The sequence below is a fragment of the Lygodium microphyllum genome, chromosome 30 (genome assembly GCF_053477565.2).
Source record: "Lygodium microphyllum isolate KBCC chromosome 30, Lygodium_microphyllum_v1.1.10, whole genome shotgun sequence".
Taxonomy (NCBI): Eukaryota; Viridiplantae; Streptophyta; class Polypodiopsida; order Schizaeales; family Lygodiaceae; genus Lygodium; species Lygodium microphyllum.
In genome coordinates, this window is record NC_141164.1 from 2,505,683 (window position 1) to 2,524,261 (window position 18,579).

At 38.8% G+C, this 18,579-nt stretch overlaps 1 protein-coding gene across 1 annotated transcript; it reads left to right on the forward strand.

Moving 5' to 3' along the window:
• Positions 1-14,439: 14,439 nt before the first annotated feature.
• LOC148009487 (serine/threonine/tyrosine-protein kinase HT1-like) lies at positions 14,440-18,223 on the forward strand. The gene is made up of 3 exons (XM_087673074.1): positions 14,440-15,973; positions 16,129-16,587; positions 17,190-18,223. The coding sequence occupies exons 1-3, from the start codon at positions 14,981-14,983 to the stop codon at positions 17,409-17,411; spliced, it is 1,674 nt and encodes a 557-aa protein (XP_087529200.1). The 5' UTR covers positions 14,440-14,980; the 3' UTR covers positions 17,412-18,223.
• The last annotated feature ends 356 nt before the right edge of the window (positions 18,224-18,579 follow it).

Here is an 18,579-nt window from a genome sequence, read left to right on the forward strand (position 1 = left end):
ATAATCTATAATCAAACATTATTGATTCTCTTAAACTTGAATGAGATGTTTTAGGAAAGGAAAGTCATTTTCAAGCACTTAGGTTTGAAACGTATGGAAATGCCATAATTATTTGCTTTTGAAAGTTCTAAAGTAAAGGTTTTTCTTAACAAATAAGTAGCATGTAGATGAATTTAAGTCCCCCTTGTAACTACTCATTAAAATATATGCACATTAATGAAAGGAACACATGACATATTGTTCTTGCATTAAGAGACACTTGTTCAAGTCATCCTTCATCTAGTAAGACATTTGTATCATATCACTTTACTAGATGTTGCATTACATGCTAACTATTGGTGACTAATTACCTAAACACCAAACACTCTTCTTATTCAAATTATTATGGTCATACAACTTAACAAAAGATCTTGGCAAATCAATATCTTTACAGACTGAATAAGATTGAAAAGATAAGAAAAACATGCATTTCCCATTTAGTCATGTCCTATAAATTGTATATTGCTTAGAATTATGTAGACTTACATTATTCATGAACCAAATTAGAGTAATAATTTTGCTTGAGAAATATTACTAGGGAAAGCCCTAGCATAAGAATATTTCTTATTGTTTGATCACTATGGAAGGCTCAAATTTTTTATTATCCCATGCAACGTACTTTTAGATTAAGATAAGATAATGTGTCTAAAGTAATGAAATTGTCTCACACACCAGACACAAGTTTCTATTATTGCATTCAATAAAAACTCTCATCTTTTGTAAGGAATTTGTATAGTTTGGTTAAGTAATATATACTAGCATTCCACCTTGAAGCAGCGAGTGAAGTAGCTGTGCTATCACATGGCAACTTCGCTCAACAATCCATTTCTCATCTTTCTCTTTCCTCTTTTTCTTCTCTCTCTCTCTCTCTCCCCCCTCCAAATTCCCTATGTCTAATTCTCTCTCTCTCTCTCTCTTTCTGCCCTTTATTTTAGTTTATTTTTCTCCTCTCCTGGTTCTCTCTCTCTCTTTCTCTCCTTTTTTTCTCTCCTCGCTTTTCTTCTCTTTCTCTCTCTCTTTTTATTCTCTCCCCTCGCTCCTCTCTTTTCCTTCTCTCTCTCTCTCCTCTTTTTTCCTTTTTTCTTCTTCTCTCTCTCTCTCTCTCTCTCTCTTCATTCTCTTTTTAAAATTTCTCTCTCTCTCTCTTTCTCTGCCTTCTATTTTAGTTTATTTTTCTCCTCTCCTAGTTCTCTCTCTCTCTCTTTTTTTCTCTCCTCGCTTTTCTTCTCTCTCTCTCTCTCTCTCTTTTTATTCTCTCACCTCTCTCCTCTCTTTTCCTACTCTCTCCCTCTCCGCTTTTTTCCTTTTTTTCTTCTTCTCTCTCCCTCTCCTCTTTTTTCTTTCTCTCTCTCTCTCTCTCTCTCTCTCTCTCTCTTCATTCTCTTTTTAAATTTATTTTCTCTCTCTCTCTCTCTCTTTTTTTCTCTTTGCACTTTTCTTCTCTCTCTCTCTCTCCCCTCTCCTATCTTTTCCTTCTTTCTTTCTCCTCTATTTTATATTTTCTCTCTCTAAAGTTCTCTCTACATGTTCTCTCTCTCTCTCTCTCTCTCTCTCTCTCCCCTTCTTCTTCTTTTTCTTTTTTCACTTTCTTCCCCCACCCCAAGTCTCTCTTAAAGTATATAAATTTGATCTTTTCCCTATATATAATTCTCTCTTTATGTTTATATTCTCTCTCTTCTTCCCCCCCCTCTCTCTCTCTCTCTGCCCCCTTTTCTTCTTCTCCCCTTTCTCTTAATTTTTCTATTTTTTTTCTCTCCTCTCTCTTTTAAAGTTTATCTTTTTCTTCTCTCCTTCTCTCTCTTTTAAATTATATCTTCTCTCTCTCTCTCTCTCTTCCCTTCTCTCTCCTTCTTTCTCCCTTCCTCTCTTTCTCAACAAATATTTAAATTTTAAAAAGACTTTTCTCTTTTCTCTTTTTCCCCATCTCTCTTCCTCTTTCTTCTTCTTATTCTTCTTCTCTCTCTTTCTTTCTCTCTCTTGCTCCCCCTCCTCTCTTTTTCTTCTCTCTCCTCTTTTTTTCCTTTTTTTCTCTCTTAATTTTTTTAATTTTATTTTTTTTAAAATTTTATATTTTTTTCTCTATAATTCTCTCTCTTCTTATTTTCTATCTCTCATTTTCTTCTCTATGTCTCTCTCCCCCCTCTCTCCTCTCGTTTCCTTTTATCTTTTCCTCTCTCTCCCTCTCTCTTAAATTTTATATTTCCTCTCTCTGTAATTCTCTTTCTCTATATTCCCCCTCTCTCTCCCTCCCTCTCCTCTTCTTTCTTTTTTGCTCTTTGTGTGTGTGTATATAATTATTTTAATTAAAAAGAAAGTTTCTCTTTTTTCTTAAACTTTTTTCTCTTTAAATTTTTTCTTTCTCTCTTTCTTTAAATTTTATCTTTCCTCTCTCTATAATTCTCTTTCTCTCTGGTCCCCCTCTCTCTCCCTCCCTCTTTTCTTCTTTCTTTTTTGCTCTGTGTGTGTGTGTGTGTGTGTGTGTGATTAAACTTTTAAATGTAAACTTTTTGCTTAATTAAAATAAGAAGAGAGAGAGAGAGAGAGAGAGAGAGAGAGAGAGAAAACCTAGTCTCTACACATGAGAGAGAGGGGGAGGGGGAGGAATTTAATTAAAAAGGGGAGGGGAGAAAAAGAGAGAAATTATAAGTGAGAGAGAGGGGAGGGGGTTTTAATTTAAAAACGGGAGGTTGGGGAGGGGGGGGGGAGGCTTTAATGAAAAAAGGGAGGGGGAAGAGAAAATTAGATATTACACGTGAGAAAAAGGGGAGGGGAAGGGGAGGGAGGTGGGGGGAGGGGAGGCTTTAATGAAAAAAGGGAGGGGGAAGAGAAAATGAGATAGTACAAGTGATAAAAAGGGGAGGGGAAGGGGAAGGAGTTTTGGAAAAGGGGGTAGGTTCGGGGCTTTCCGAACCTATAGCTAAAATAATATAGTAGTAAGATGCAACTTTTTATAAAAAACCTTTAATATCTTTCACCTTTTATGAGCCATTGATTACTTCTTAAGTACATAATCCATGATTTAATTAACACATTGAATGCTCATCAATGTTTCATGGAAGGATTACTATGGTGACCACCCCTTTATGATATTTAGCCTTTAAAAATTCCAATTTTCAAGGTGGTTGCATGTCTAAATCCATATTAAGCTTCAAATTACATGAAGAACTTTGCAATGAAGTGACTTAAGGTACTCAAACTAAACAATTTAGGAACCTCCTTTCAAATGTGATTATGGATTTTCCCAATGATAAAATTATTGCTCGTCCTATAGGGGGTTGGGATTGAGGTTTATTTGGGGAAGCAAGATTGATAAGATGTACAAGCTGCAAAGTTTGAGCTCGAATATTTTGGCTAGAAGAAGGTCATTGTCCTCAACTTTCTTAAACTAGTTGGAATGGAAAAGGTCTAGTGATGCATGATGAGGGTCATCGATATATATATCAAACAAATGTACTTAAAGTGTTCAATGGTTTTCTAGCTAGAATTTTGAGGGAGTAACTAGCTACTTCAAAGAGTTGATGACTTTTTGGGCTCCTTCCAAAATATTGGATACAAATAAGACCTTGCACTTTGATCATCCCTTCTCGAAAGTTGAGATGGAGGAGGTTGTCTTCTCTACAAGGTAGAACAAGGTGCTAGGTACAAATGGAGTGTAGGTTGAATCTTAGCAAGCCTTTTGGGGGACTTTGAAAAAATGATTTTTGTGCCAAGCTTAATAGATTAAAGAAAATAGGTAAATTTCTATCATATATGCTAGGATCATCAAGCTCATTCCCTAACCTCTAAGGAGGAAAAATTGTGAGGATTCAGTCTCATCTCACAATCCTGAACATATCATACAAGACATTGGCAAAGGCCCTTGCAACAATGGTCAAATACATTGTGGCCAAGATTATTCATCCAAAGCAATTGAGCATTGCTCATAAGAGGTCAATTCAAGAGGATGTTTTAAATGTAGCTCTAAGAATGGATCATGCTTTGAGTATGGCTAGTAGTTTTTCATGATTAATGTAGATCTAGACAAATCCTATGATAGGGTTAGGCATGACTTTATTTTGAATTTTTTAGATGAGATGGGGTTGGCAACTTTTGTACTATGGTTGGTGCCTTTTCTTAAATGGCTATTTGCAGCCCTCCCTTTAGCTCAAAATAACTGTTAGGAAGGGGTATTCACTTGCATCTCTACTTTTTGTTGTGATTTCTAACCCTCTCAAAAGATGATTATGGATTAGGATATTATGCCTTTGACCTTATTGGATGGCTCAAAGTCTAGGGCACAAATGTTTGCAGATGACAATTATACTACCACCAAAGAGGACCCACAAAACATTGCCAACCATTTCCAAAGGTATTTGGCTGCTCAACAAGTATGGAAAATACTAATGTGCTTTGGATGCATGTTGAAGATAGCTAAAAATCTCAAGGAAGGTGGCCTTTCTAACATTGGTCTGGGCAAGGTGGTGAGGTATCTTGGATGTCATGTAGGTTTGGGACTTACTACTAATCAAAGATGCCCTTAGTTCTTTGAAAAGGCAAAAGCTAGGATTGATTACTAGAAATTCATGAAGTTGAGTTTTGAAGGAAAGTTGGTTGTAATGAAATACTAACTCTAGGCATCTAGTGTTTATGTCCCTTTTTTGTCTTTTCATTCAACTCTAGATCCCAACATCCAATAAGGTGGAAATGAGTGACCTCCCCTAAGGCTCATGGAAGTCTTTGTATTTTAAAATTTATTATATCAGGGATTGAGATCAAATCGACTAAATGTATGGTGTCATTTCATGCATGGGTTATTTTCCTTGGGAAATGAATTAAAATAGCACCTTAAGGGAAGCTGTGGAAGATAGGCAATGCTCATGTAGGATTGGTAAGACTTTCTTAAAATTTGCACTTGCCATCAAAGGTGACAGGTCACTTTCAATTTCGATGTGGCATAAAAACATGCATTTTGTAGATGGTACATGATCGATTGTTGAGAAATCTAGGATTCCTTTTACCACATTTTCAAAATGTCTCAAGAAGTGGTTAGACTTGTGGAGCTTTGCTAAAATAGATTGTATGTCAAACGAGGAATTCATGGCAAATAGATGTTGAAGATGAGTGGTTGAGGAATGTATGTATTTTTATAAAAAAAAGAGGTTTGGCCATCCTCTTTTAGGTCAAACCAAAAACCTTATATCCTATTCTTGGAACATATGGGGAAGTCTTTGGAGAATGGTGGTGAAAATGAGAAAAGATGGGATTTAGGCAAGGTTTTTAGTCCTTTAAAAAAAAAGAAGAAGATTGTTATGGAGGTTTGGAAAAATACTCCAACAAGTCCAATGTGTTTGCTTGGAAAATTCTCCTACAAAAATTACCTACAAAGAGCTAGATTGTTTAAGTGGTCACAATTTTAAACAATGTTCCTTTTATCACGAGAAGATTCAGATGTGTTCCATGTCTTTTCAAGGTGTAAATGAATCTCCTCTCTTTGAAGGAAGCTTTGGGACAAGTTTGTAGGTGCCAATCTTTATGACAAAATTACATGAAGATGAGATTTTTTGGTTGTAAAGGAAGGATGACTTCTAATCTAGTTGTTGCTTGGGATGTCATTAGGATTTACACCCTCTAATTGATATGTTGCCTTAGATTTAGGCAAGGTTTTTATTCCTATTTATAAAAAAAAAAGAAGATCGTTATGGAGGTTTGGAAAAAACTCCAACAAGTCCAATGTGTTTGCATGGAAAATTGTCCTACAAAAATAGCCTACAAAAAGCTAGATTGTTTAACTAGTCACAATTTTAAACAATGTTCCTTTTGTCATGAGAAGATTTATATGTGTTCCACATCTTTTTGAGGTGTACTAATGGATCTCCTCTCTCTAAAGGAAGCTTTGGGAGAAGTTTGCATGTGCCAATATTCATGACAAAATTACACGAAGATGAGATTTTTTTGGTGTAAAGGAAGGATGACTTCTTCTTCAGTTGTTTCTTGGAATGTCATTAAGATTTCTACCCTCTGATTGATATGGTGCCTTAGAAATAAGGTTGTTTTTCAAAGTTGATAAAGATAAGTTTCCTTCTAGGGGGAGAAAGAAATCATTAAATGTTACCAAGCCAATCCATATCACTAGCTATGGAGAATAATTACATTTTAGATTAGGTTTTCCTTTCTAAGAAGCATGTGAAGTTTGATCTACCAGTTGGAGATAAAGTCTTGTGCTAACTTAGAGTTAAGGATTTTTGTTTGACCTTTCTTGCCTAGAATAAGCAAAGGCTTTAGCTAACATTCATTAAGAGACTAATGCAACCCTTTACAAATGACACAAAATGATAGGCCACAACTTATCCCCAAAAAGCTGCTTTAAGATCATAAAATTCAACGTAATAGCTTTATTGCTAGTTGCTTCTCAGTCAAAACCACCATCCTCTTTGGGTTGTATTTAGGTATTTCCATATTGGATGCCATTGTTTCTAAGAACTAAACCACCATAAAGACTTTCATATGAGCTTGTCAACTTCCATCTAGCAAGAAGTTGGAAATTATTGACAGGCATCATAGTCAACTAGCAAGGCCACAAGCAAGATTAGCCCACCTAGTCAGCTTCCCCTCAATCTTGAGGAGAATCTAGTGTTGCCACAAGGATATGCCTATGCCAAGTAGGCAACCAAGATCCCTAAATGCTTTCTTAGTCCCCATATACTTAAATCAATAATCAACCATCCAATGAGGAGGGTGTCCCCAGCTCAAGAAGACCACCTATATTGTTTTAGTGCTTCTAACAAAAGTAAGCTTGAGAAATAAGAAAATTCATCACACACTGATAACAAACTATCATAGAATACTTATCATCATGCATCACATTAGAGTTGCATCCACAAAGATTGAATAGAAAATGACTATCCACTTGGCAACCTTATTGCTTTTATTGATCAATCCCTTACTAGTTTATCAATATTTCTCAAGGGGACTTAATTCTAAAGGTTGGTGCTTTATAGAAGACCATGTAGGGAAGATTTAACATTTTGAGAGGACTCTAGTGGTAGGGTTTAGACCTCGAGTTTTAGGAATAAGTTTTATAGGCACCTCATCAATTTTTTCATCAACCATCTTAGTGCCCTTGAAATAATTAAGAAGGTCACTTAGATATTTCAACTAGGCATCCTATATAGCTAGATAGAATTCTACCTAAAACCCCCTAATGGAAGGGACATTCCCCCTTCATTGACTTGAGCACAAATAATACTTCGTCTTTAGAGAATGCTTTCCAAGGCTAAGATGATTTTAGCAAGGACCCTTTCCATTTCCACATTCAAGAGTTGAGCAACATTCTAAGATCATTCAATAGTACTCTTAAGCTCAGTTGCAACTAACAATGAAAGATGCTTGCGGAAGAAATTAGCAATATCCCATTCATCAATAAACGTGCATCCATTTTCATATTGAACAACAATAATAGTCACTCTTTGATGTATAGCTTTGAGAGCATTGAAGTCAATTTGATTTGGAGCATCTCGTAAAAGGTCTCATCTTTCTTTCAATTGCACTTTTGCACCTTCAATGTAGTGTTGATCTTGCCTCTTAATGAAAATTTTAGCATTTGTAGGAGGAGAAGCAAAGACAAACCTATCATAGACCTCCTAGAGTCTACATTTGTTGCAAAATTATCATTTACATATCCAAGGATAGCGCATGCTTTCTTTCAAAGCATATGCACATAGTGTTAAAGTATCTCATCATACTCTGTATTACTTCCCAATGCTTCTTTTCAAGGTTTTCCATAAACCTATTAACCACTCCCATTGCATAATGTCTCACACATCAAACTACCAAGTAACTTGGCTAAGTTTCACATATGGAGGCAATGGAATATCGATAGCCTTCCACCTCTCCATATTGAAATGCTAAAGTACCTTACCAAGGTACTCCTTTTGAGACAGATAGAGAAACTCCTTGTCTCTATCTCACATAATTTGCATACCAAGAATGTGACCAACATCCCCAAGTCCTAGGTCTCATGTAACCTTTTCTTCAATGCATCCACATCCATATGCAACTTTCCAAAAATGAGCATGTCATCCACATAAAGTATCAACACAACAAGGCTACATCCATTACCTTCTATGTGTATAAGCAATAATTGGTCTCACTCCTAGTGTATCCTTGAGACCTTGTGAAGGCTTCAAACATGTGATACCACTCTCTAGGAGCTTGCTTCAAACCATATAAGCACTTGTGGAGCTTGCATGCCAATTGTTTCTTACCATCCACAACAAAAGCCTTTTGGCTACTTCATATAGATATCCTCATGCAAATCCCTATGCTAGCAAATCCCCATGTATGAAAGTTGTCTTGACTTCCAAATCCCCATGGAAGAAAACTATCTTAACATCCATCTGCATAGGTTGCATATCTTCCATTTCAACCAATGCAAGTATCATACACAAAGGGTGGTTGTCTTGACTACAAGTGAGAACAACTCATCAAAGTCTATCCCCTTCTCTTGCAAGAATTTCTTGGCTACCAATCTTGCATTATACTAAGGTAATTCATCAAATGGAGATATTTTAATTTGTAGATCCACTTGCATGGTAGTGTATGCTTGCCCTTAGGCAAAGGAATCAACTCCCAAGTGGCATTCATGACCAATGATTGTCATGCCTAGTTATAGTGTTAGCATAGCAAGAAGGCTCACCACAATTTGTAAACAACGACATATTTAAGAGATGGTGTATATGTCTCTAGTGGTCTAGAGACTCTTGTAGAGTGTCTCAACATTGGCTCAACCGAGCCCCTTACTTCCCAACTTTCTATCCTGCAATGTGAAGTTTCCCACCTACTTGTTGTACTCCCACATTGACATTTTCTGGATGTCCAAGCCTTGCATCATGTGGTTTAGGTCATACATTTTTTCCAAATAATGGTTAACCGTCCTCTAGGAGCACTACATCACATATCTCAATGATCTCATTGGGAAATTTATGCATCTTATCCTAATTGAGGATGACATCATGGCTACACACTAGCTTCTTATATGTATAAGATCCCAAAGATAATAACCCATCTCATCTGAATTACCATATCCATGAAAAGTACAAAATCTAAACATTTGCATATTCTAGTACCAATACCCTTTTTATGTGAAACTTTAGTTTGTTTTTCATGCGTACAATGTTCACATATTCCTAGATCAAAAAATTTAAAAGATGATAAGTACTGCAAATGTGAAAGAAGTTTCATTTTGGTAAGTACAATGTGCTAGATCTTGGCCTGTTAGCAACTATGAGAGACACTTTGCATATCTTCCAAACATGACCATCACATGGTAACCATAATCATCCAACTGTCAAGTACTTATAAAACTTTTCTTCAAGTCTAGTACATTATGTATATCCCTAAGTATGAAATAAGAACCGTAAGCCAATGATAAATGCACATCTTCCACACCAACAATGATGCAAGCAAAGCTATTTCCATAGAGGATGTATCTTTTTCTTCCAACATCATATGTGGCAAGCCATTCCCTATGGGGAGCAACATGAAATGGCTCTAATAAAGAATTCAATCTTAACACATGTCAATTCAGTAGCAACCAAGAATGCATCCCCAAGTGAAGAAACATAAAACATATCACTATAATCATTGCTTATGCTTGCCTACTTGTACTTAATAGGATAACAGAAAAATTGTACATGTGGTGCATCAACTTGTGTCACGAGACATTTTTGATTCCTCCTTCTTGCCATCATCACCACTTTCTTGTTTGTCCTTATTCTTGCTTTTCCACATGAAAGAGTTCTTCTTGATGTGACCCTCTTTGTTGAAATAACAACATTTCACATGTTTTCTAGTATGATATTTAATTATTTTCCCCATATCATGGGATTTCCCCCTTGCATTGAGTCTCTTTCAAACTATAAGTGCACTCGAGTTCTTAGAACTTGCATTGTACTTCATGTTTATCTCTTTTGTAAGCAAGCTACTTTCCACACTTGCATTGGTCAATACACTAGTAGGTGTTGAGTTACTAATAGTAGTTCTAAAAGTATCTTAACTTTCATGTAAGGTGACAACCAAAAAGATAGCCTTCACGGAGTTGTGAAATGTAATCTTGAGTGTTGTTAGTTGACTAAAATAATATTAAACCCATTAAGATGATTGGACATAGAAGTTCTTTTCTCGATATGAAGATCTCATTTCTTTCCTCCATATGAAGATCAATGAGTTTCTTTGGACATAGAAGTTCTTTTCTCAATATGAAGATCTCATTTCTTTCTTCCATATGAAGATCAATGAGTTTCTTTGGCCAATATACTTGTGATTTATTGCTTTCCTTCTCATACAAGTCACATAAATTTTGCTAGACTCCATATGCACCACCAACGGTATCCTCTACATTGAAATACGTTGACTTAGAGAGAGTAAGCATAATGATAGAATGTGCAGGCTCATCCATCTCATCCCATGCATCTACGTCCATTTCCTTAGGCTTTACATCAGCCAATTTAATTGGCTTGATTTTCCTCTTTGTATGAGTATATTGTAAAACTACTCTTTCCAATATGAAAAATATATCACTTGTAAGACTATATAGAAAAATGTGGCAACAACCTGAGTGTCACCATAACTGCCAAATAATGGCTAGTGCAACATCAAAATAACCTTGAACTAATGCCAAAATGATATCTAGACAATCCTCAATAGATATGGATATTTTGCAAAAATTTCAAGTTTTTTGACTATTTTTGTACAAAAAAATCCCCAAAAAAAGCATATGAACAACCATTTGTGTCTCCAATTCAACTACTTTAATCGCTATAGTGTGAACATAATAAAGCTGAACCAACTTTGTAAAATAACCAATTTAAGTCTTCAAACAATGTGAAAATAGTCATAGTAACTAGTCCACAACATAACCGGTTCCAAATTTGTACAGTGTGAATAGTGCCTTCCAAATAACTGGTTCAAATATAAACCAATTCAATGCAAGTGAGTGTGAAAGTGGTCCTAATACTCAAGAGCAGGCTATTGCTTTATGGAAAATTGATGTGAATAAGCTAGGATGTGTGTTGATGCCATGATCAAATTGATCCACAACAAAAAATTGTACTAGTTGATTGGATTTGGGAGCCATGATGCTTAACCATGAGACTAAAACAAATTAAAATTTTTATTAATCTATTCTTCCCTATTTATAGACTATTCATTATGCCCCTTGCTTATGAGCATAAGCAGACCCTGAGCTTCCAACAAGTAGGCCCCTTATTACTAATGAACACATGCTTACCCCTTGCTTATAAAGCACAAGTTGCCCTTGAGCTTAAATAGCCCTTATGCTTGCCTGCATTGGATACATAAACAAAAACTTATTCCCAAGCATTCTGAAACCAAATTTTCTTGCCTTGAATCGGGCAATCCAAATGCTTTCAAATCGAGCTATGGCAGCCCCCAGACTAAACTTGTTTGACTTGAATGAAGAGCTCAATAGTGAGATTTCAAATCCAAATAGCAAGCACGAATATCGCAAAAGAAAAAGAAGCTAAAATCTTGGACCTTGTGACAAAGCTTAACTCCTCATAGTCCTCCTCTAGCCAAAGGCTTCGAGGAATTCAAATCTAATACTGGTTGAGAGGAAGCAACGGTGAGATGCAGGGTCAAAGCTATGAGAGTGCAAGAGGGTGAGGAAGAGAGGAAGCACACAAATCAAATTTTTGTAGGTACACAATGATAGTCTTATTCTTCATTATCTTCACTCACATATGTTTATACATTGTGTACTTATACACTGGTTGCCCATCCACCTTTGGCAATTGGCCTTTACCCCAAGAAGATGATGCTTTGAGATCAAAATTTCGAGGTGGACATGAAATCATCCTTTAACATAGCAAGCCACCAATGACCATACGTTGCATACATTCGGTCCAACCTTGTCACCCTCCAAGTAGAGTCAGTATGGTGATTATGCCACATGAAATGACTTTTCCCTTCCCCATCATAAGGGTGACATCTTGGATTTGATGACATTGTATCAAGGATTCCCACATGTATCGTTCTTCTTAAATCATGAATGCATATCCAATTGATGTAGTCTACCATCTTCAAGAGTTGTCATGTTCTAGTCTCTTAGAAACAAGGTTGAGGGATATAATATTTTATCGCCTAGGCATTCCAAAGGGCAACTCTTTTAGTTGTTACATTATGGGCATAGATATAGAAAACATCCATTTTCTCCCCTTTGATTTGGAGTTGCATAACAACTGCATGACCATTACCTTCAACCCAAAGGGTAATAGGCTTGAGGTAATCTTTCATGAGCAAAGTAGTACCTACTTTACCTCTCACTGCGACATCACAAAACATTGTGTAGCCATCAAAGGTCCCAATTTCACCTCTTCGACTACCATTAAATTAGGTCGGTGCCTTCTACAACAGGTATACAAATTCCCTTTGCTTACATGTTATATAAGAATAAAATAACCATTTTTTCTTAAGAACTTTGAGCTTTCTTGAATTGCAATTAAAAAGCCCCTTCTCTAAATGTGAGCTTGTAAAGCTACTCAAAATTTGTCAAGTAATTTTGTTGTTTGCATGTGGTATACTTACATTGTTTTGAGGTACACCCATGAGTGCACCATTAATAAAGATAGGGATCTAATTCACAATCTTCCTCAAGTTCATTAAGAACTATAAAACATTTCACTCAACTTGTTGCATTGCAATTGCCCTAGGTCCTAAGGTTATACTATATGATAATTTCCTTACCCTTCTTGTTAGTTTGTTTGCAACATTTTCTTTGTTTGTTGCATTGCAATTGGCTTGGGTCCCAAGTTGTACATTCTCCTTTTCCTACTTCTATTGTTAAGGCTTCTTGTGTCTAATGGGCACCCTACCCTCCTTAGCCCCAATAGAGCTATGTCCTTTGTCAAATCCATCTGGTAGTAAAACACATTGACCTAGAGATGCTACACCTCTTGTTGCCTTCCTAAGTGGTGTAGGAAGGGCTATCGATGCCTTTAAGTATGGGTTAACATCCTCGCCAATTGCTTGCATAGCATGCACCTCCTTTTCACCCTCCGCAACCACCTTTCTAGAGAAATTGTATGCAAAATATCTTGACACCTTTCAAATGTTGATACCATTGGCATCATATAACTCCATCTTGACTCATTGAAAATGTTGATACCATTGGCATCATATAACTTTAGAACATTTGGTGGCTCCTACCTCCTATTCAAGAGGATACATCCTTTCTCTTCATGCCACATAGTACTAAAAGAGTTCTTTCGAACACGTAGAACCTTTTTCATCATCTTACAATGGAGGTCGCTTCACCCTTGAGCTAGTCATGCAAGGAGGGAGAAGTGACTAGATGAGACACACTTGCTGCAACACCTTCTCAGGTGTGAAGTTTGCAAACCATGGCAAGGTGTGCACAATATCACCTTTGTACTTCTCTGTCGAAGATGAAGAGAGTACAAAATACAAACCTTTGTCCATAAAACTGAACTAGTAATGGGTTGCTCTAGACTTGTAGGTGATGGAGAACCACTTCTCAAATTCTTGCTCATTGGGCACTTTGGAAGGAAAGAAGAAAAATACCAGCTATGGAGTACAATGTGTGCCTCTACTTTAGGTGGGTGAAGATAAAGCTACAAAGGATTTGAGGATCCTCTTCCCTCCATAGTTAGCCTTAATGCGATCATTAAAATCACACATGTTAGCACATAAGGCCTTCTTGATTTTGTGCATTGTAACCACTTGCAACATATCCAAAGTCCAAGATTTCTCTAGCTTTTTGTGCCTATACCATCTTATCAGCCTCATGTGGTGGTGGTTGGACTACCGTGGGTAATCTCTTTTGCTGCATGCCCTAGTGGCACCTAGTAGGACATCAATAGCCTGCTAATGTAGAACAACAATTGTTTCTTGATTCTTTGGATATAAATATCTACTTTAGAATTATTTCACCCGTTAGCATAAGGGAAAAAGAAAGAAACGTCTATTGCCATTTTGGAGTGGATCAAGGGATCCTTGCTATTAGATATATTGAAAATATCCAAAATCTGAGAGAGAACTTGCAAATAATTGGGGTTGGTTGGATGTTTGTAGAGCCGAGGTCATCTCCTTAGATGGGCTATACATAATTGAGGTTGGATGAGAGCAGTCTTATGTGAGATACTAGAACGTTTAGTGCGTGACCCACCTCTCTCTCTCTCTCGTCCCTGGCCTCTCTCTCTCTCGTCCCTGGCCCCTCCCTCTCTCTCTCTCTCTCTCTCTCTCTCTCCAGTGGAGGAGGTGGTGGAAGTTGGCAGTTGGGAAAGCTGGAGGTTGAACAAATCAACGCACATCCGTCAAAAAGAAAGATGGAAACGCCTTCTCTCGTCTCCTCTTTCTCTCTCTCTCTCTCTCTCTCTCTCTCTCTCTCTCTCTCTCTCTCTCTCAAGTTGAGAACAGAGACAATTGGTACTACCAAGAGTGACTCTCAGTAAATTATACACATGGAGCGACAGCGTGGTCCCCTTCCGACGCTAATGTTGCTCTAGCCCCATCTCTCTCTCTCTCTCTCTCTCTCTCTCTCTCTGTGTCTGTCTCTGTCTCTCTCTCTCTGGGTGTGTGTGTGTCTGTCTCTGTTTTGGTCTGCCTGTGTATCGCGCCTTTGCTGCCATTTCTCTGCGTATTCCATTACAGGCCATAATTCTCTCTGTTTGTGTCTGAATGGCCCTCTCCTCTGTTTAATGCATTTGATTGACACATCAGAGTCCCGAAGGTCGCCTGCCATGGCGTCCTGCTCCAACGTTGATATCTTCCTCTAATGACACTCGCAGAAGTGAGAGAACGCATGTGCTAGAGCGTTTCTGTCAGAAGTTCTGCTTTTAGTCCGACCCTTTACTTGCTTTTCTCTTTCTTTCTCCCCAATCATCCTCCTCCCCCTCCCCAAAAACATCCCTGCAGCCCCAGAGCCATGACAATGGAGAAGGAAAGCTCACCCTCAGCTACAACGTCCTGGCTCACGCGGACGCATTTCTCGAGAGCAGTCTGCTATCGCCCCGGATCTGTGAGCCCTGCAGTTCCCCTGCCGAGCTTCACCCGAGGTAATAATAATCATCACAACCACCATTATTATCATGATCTCTTCCATCCTTCTGCATCAATGAGTAAGCGGGCAGCAGCAAACGCCTGCATCCAGACAGCGCCTAGCCTCGACGCCTACTTCCTCTCATCATCGGCATCCCCCGCAGTTCGTCAGGACATCGAAGAGGCATGCGAGACGTCCACCATCTCCACCGAGGCGGACAATTTCTCCTTCCCTTCCCCTTTTTCTGCATCATCTCCTACCAGCAGGCATAGTGACTCCTCTTATCGTTCCAAGGGCACATCAGATTGCTTCTCCCCCTCCAGTGAAGATGATGCTTCAGGCGCTGGCGCCGGTGGCTGCCACCGCTTCTCCATGCGCAGCGTGCTCAGCTCTATCTCTATTAATCCTGCTAGATGGTCCTTCTCGAGCATTGACAGCTTCAATGGCGACACCGAACGGTCCCCGCCCCAAAGCTCGTCTCCGAAAGTTTCATGGCTTGGCAGCCGTAGGCAACCTGGTTCCTTCAGGTGCACCCGGAATGGATTCAATCACAATGAAAGCAAGGTGTCTGTGGATGACCAACCTGATATGCACCGTGTCCCATCTTGGTCACAATTGCTGTCTAAGGCCGGTGGAGAAAGGGCGGTGCTCTCTGCAAAAGAATGGATGGTGGATTTGTCACAGCTTCTTCTGGGTGAGAGGTTTGCATGTGGAACGCACAGCCGGCTCTATAAGGGCATCTACAGAGAGAATGAGGTAGCGGTGAAGGTGATTAGGAAACCTGATGATGATGAGATATTAGCTGATCGCTTGGAGCAGATCTTCATGCAGGAAGTGATGGCTCTGTCATGTTCGCAATTACATCGCAATGTCATCAAGGTAATCGGGCATTTCTGAGATAAAATGTATATTGTTCATGGTGGCGGTGGATTTGCAATGTTGAGTCAATTACGATTTGTGCCCTAATCTCTTGCAGTTCTATGGTGGATCTGTATTATTGAGTCCATTATGATCTATGCCTTGATCTCTTGCAGTTTTATGCCGCATGCAAGAAGCCACCAGTGCTATGCGTGATCACAGAGTATCTTCCAGGGGGATCTTTGCGCTCATTTCTGCGGAAACGTGAAGGCCACTGCTTGGACACTATGCAACTTGTTCGTATGGCACTGGACATAGCCTCAGGGATGGAGTACCTACACATGAAGGGTGTAATCCATAGAGATCTAAAGTCGGAAAATCTTGTGCTAGCAGAGGATGATAGTGTGAAGGTGGTGGACTTTGGAGTGTCATGCTTTGAGTCCAATTCTGGCAGCACATCAGCTGATGACGTGGGTACATACCGATGGATGGCTCCGGAGCTGCTTCGCCACCAGCCCCATAGCAGAAAAGTGGATGTTTATAGCTTCGGCATTGTGCTTTGGGAGCTTGTCACCACTCGCCTTCCATACGAGGGCATGGAGCCAGCTCAGGCAGCATTTTGTGTGCTTCACAAGGTAAGCAGCCTCTCTTATCCATGTTTTTGATCCCACATGCATAAGCACACAGATCACACATCCATAAAATGGCCCTTGATTGTGGTTCTTTCTTCTGAATCTCCCTATTGAATTTTAATGTGGTATGCATTATGCATGATGTGCCTGCAGTAGATATGTGGCCTCAAGACCTGGTTGAATGCAATATAGGTATGCCAAATCAAGCTGAATCTGTTCTTTGTTTGTGCGTTTGGTCGTAGAAGATGGGGGACCATTTCAAAATTGAAAGAACAGTAAGGTATTGGATGAGGTAGTGTAACAAGTCTTGGGAGATGTCACCCAAGATAGACAACTATAAAAGTATGTTTGCTGTGGTTACAGTATATATATTGCCCATCAATGATAGGATTGATAAGTTATTACACCTTCCAATATACCTTGTTGTGGGAACTGGGTATATTTGTATGTAACTATATTCTCATCTAGCCAATTGCTTTTAGGGTATCTGGCATTGTTTGTTCATTGTTTCTGCTGAACATTTGCATTTGAGGCATTCTATACTGGTTGAATTTGTGGAGCCATTCTGCAGCATATTTGACTCAGCACATTGCTGCATTATGCAGGAATCGAGGCCGCCCATCCCATCCGACTGCCCTGCGCCCTTGGCTGATTTGATGCAGCAGTGCTGGTCTGCTGATCCGGAGACGCGGCCAGAGTTTTGGGAGATTATGAGGGCACTTGCAACATTTGAGCGATCGGTTTCAGGAGACATGTCCTCTTACTCTGGAGTCTTGGAGTCCCCAGAGCATCACAGGTTTCTGCCTGGATGGTTGCAATGTGAATAGCCAATCTATAAAAATTTTGTGTTAATGCAGATTCCAGTAAAAGCCTCTGTAATTTAGGGTTTCTCCCCTGGTTCTTTGCACCCACAACCCACCCACCCACCCACCCACCCACCCACACACACACACACACACAATCTGGAAAGGTACCCTTATGGGGTAGCCCAATCAAACAACGGAAGTTTGCTTTGATTGTTTGTTAAACAGTTCGTTCATTTCTCAGTTTGCATCATTGATGCATTACAAAAACCCATCAGGCCTGAAAGGTATGTAAACTGGATGTACAAACTTATTGTAATTGCATCCGAGACCGTGTCAATGAAGTTCAACTCAATCTCAATCACACACACACACACACACACACACACTCTCTCTCTCTCTCTCTCTCTCTCTCGCTCTCTCTCTCTCTCTCAATTGTGCACATGCTAGAAGTCCTTCTCAATGAATACAAGAGGCACATGACCACATAAGAGCAATGATCTTAAACCAACTCTTAATATGTTACGACTATGCAACGGCAAACATTAGTAAGTGGTTGATAAAATAAAAGTAAGAAACAAAATCCCCATAAAATGACCCCTAAAAGAGGAGTGTAGTACCCTTTAAAAAATGGATATCTTCTCTTAATCCAATCAAAATTTGCCACATTGCATTTAACTCCTAAGCATACTTACTCTTCATAATGACTTTGGCTCGTAGATTGCGTACATGAGCTACATTGACAAGAAATGAGTTAGGGATGAAATTCGACGAATGACCGAAGAATGCACAACATTCTTTTATTTACGATCTATTGAGCTACATTTAACTAGTCTTTTATTCATCTCAACATGGAGAATGTAATGAGAAAGATTAATCTTCAAGAGGGAACTTGCAGATTTGGCCTCGCAACATTGTTTTGTCTCATCAATTCTTTAGTAGCTTAGCTCCCAAATTGGAGTGGCTAAAGAACCTTGTTCCTCCTCTTATTAGTTTATATTTGTTGGTGAGTCACTGGTAGCTCTAGGTGATGGTGTCATGGGAAGTACAAACTAATCTAGTGGAGACGTGAGATTGGAATAGAAATGAAAATGTAAGCATATTTTGCCAATGCGGTTGGTGTCCTTGACCATTGACATCCCCACCTTAAATACCATGGATTAATTTGTGAATATCTAAAGTTAGTTCGCAT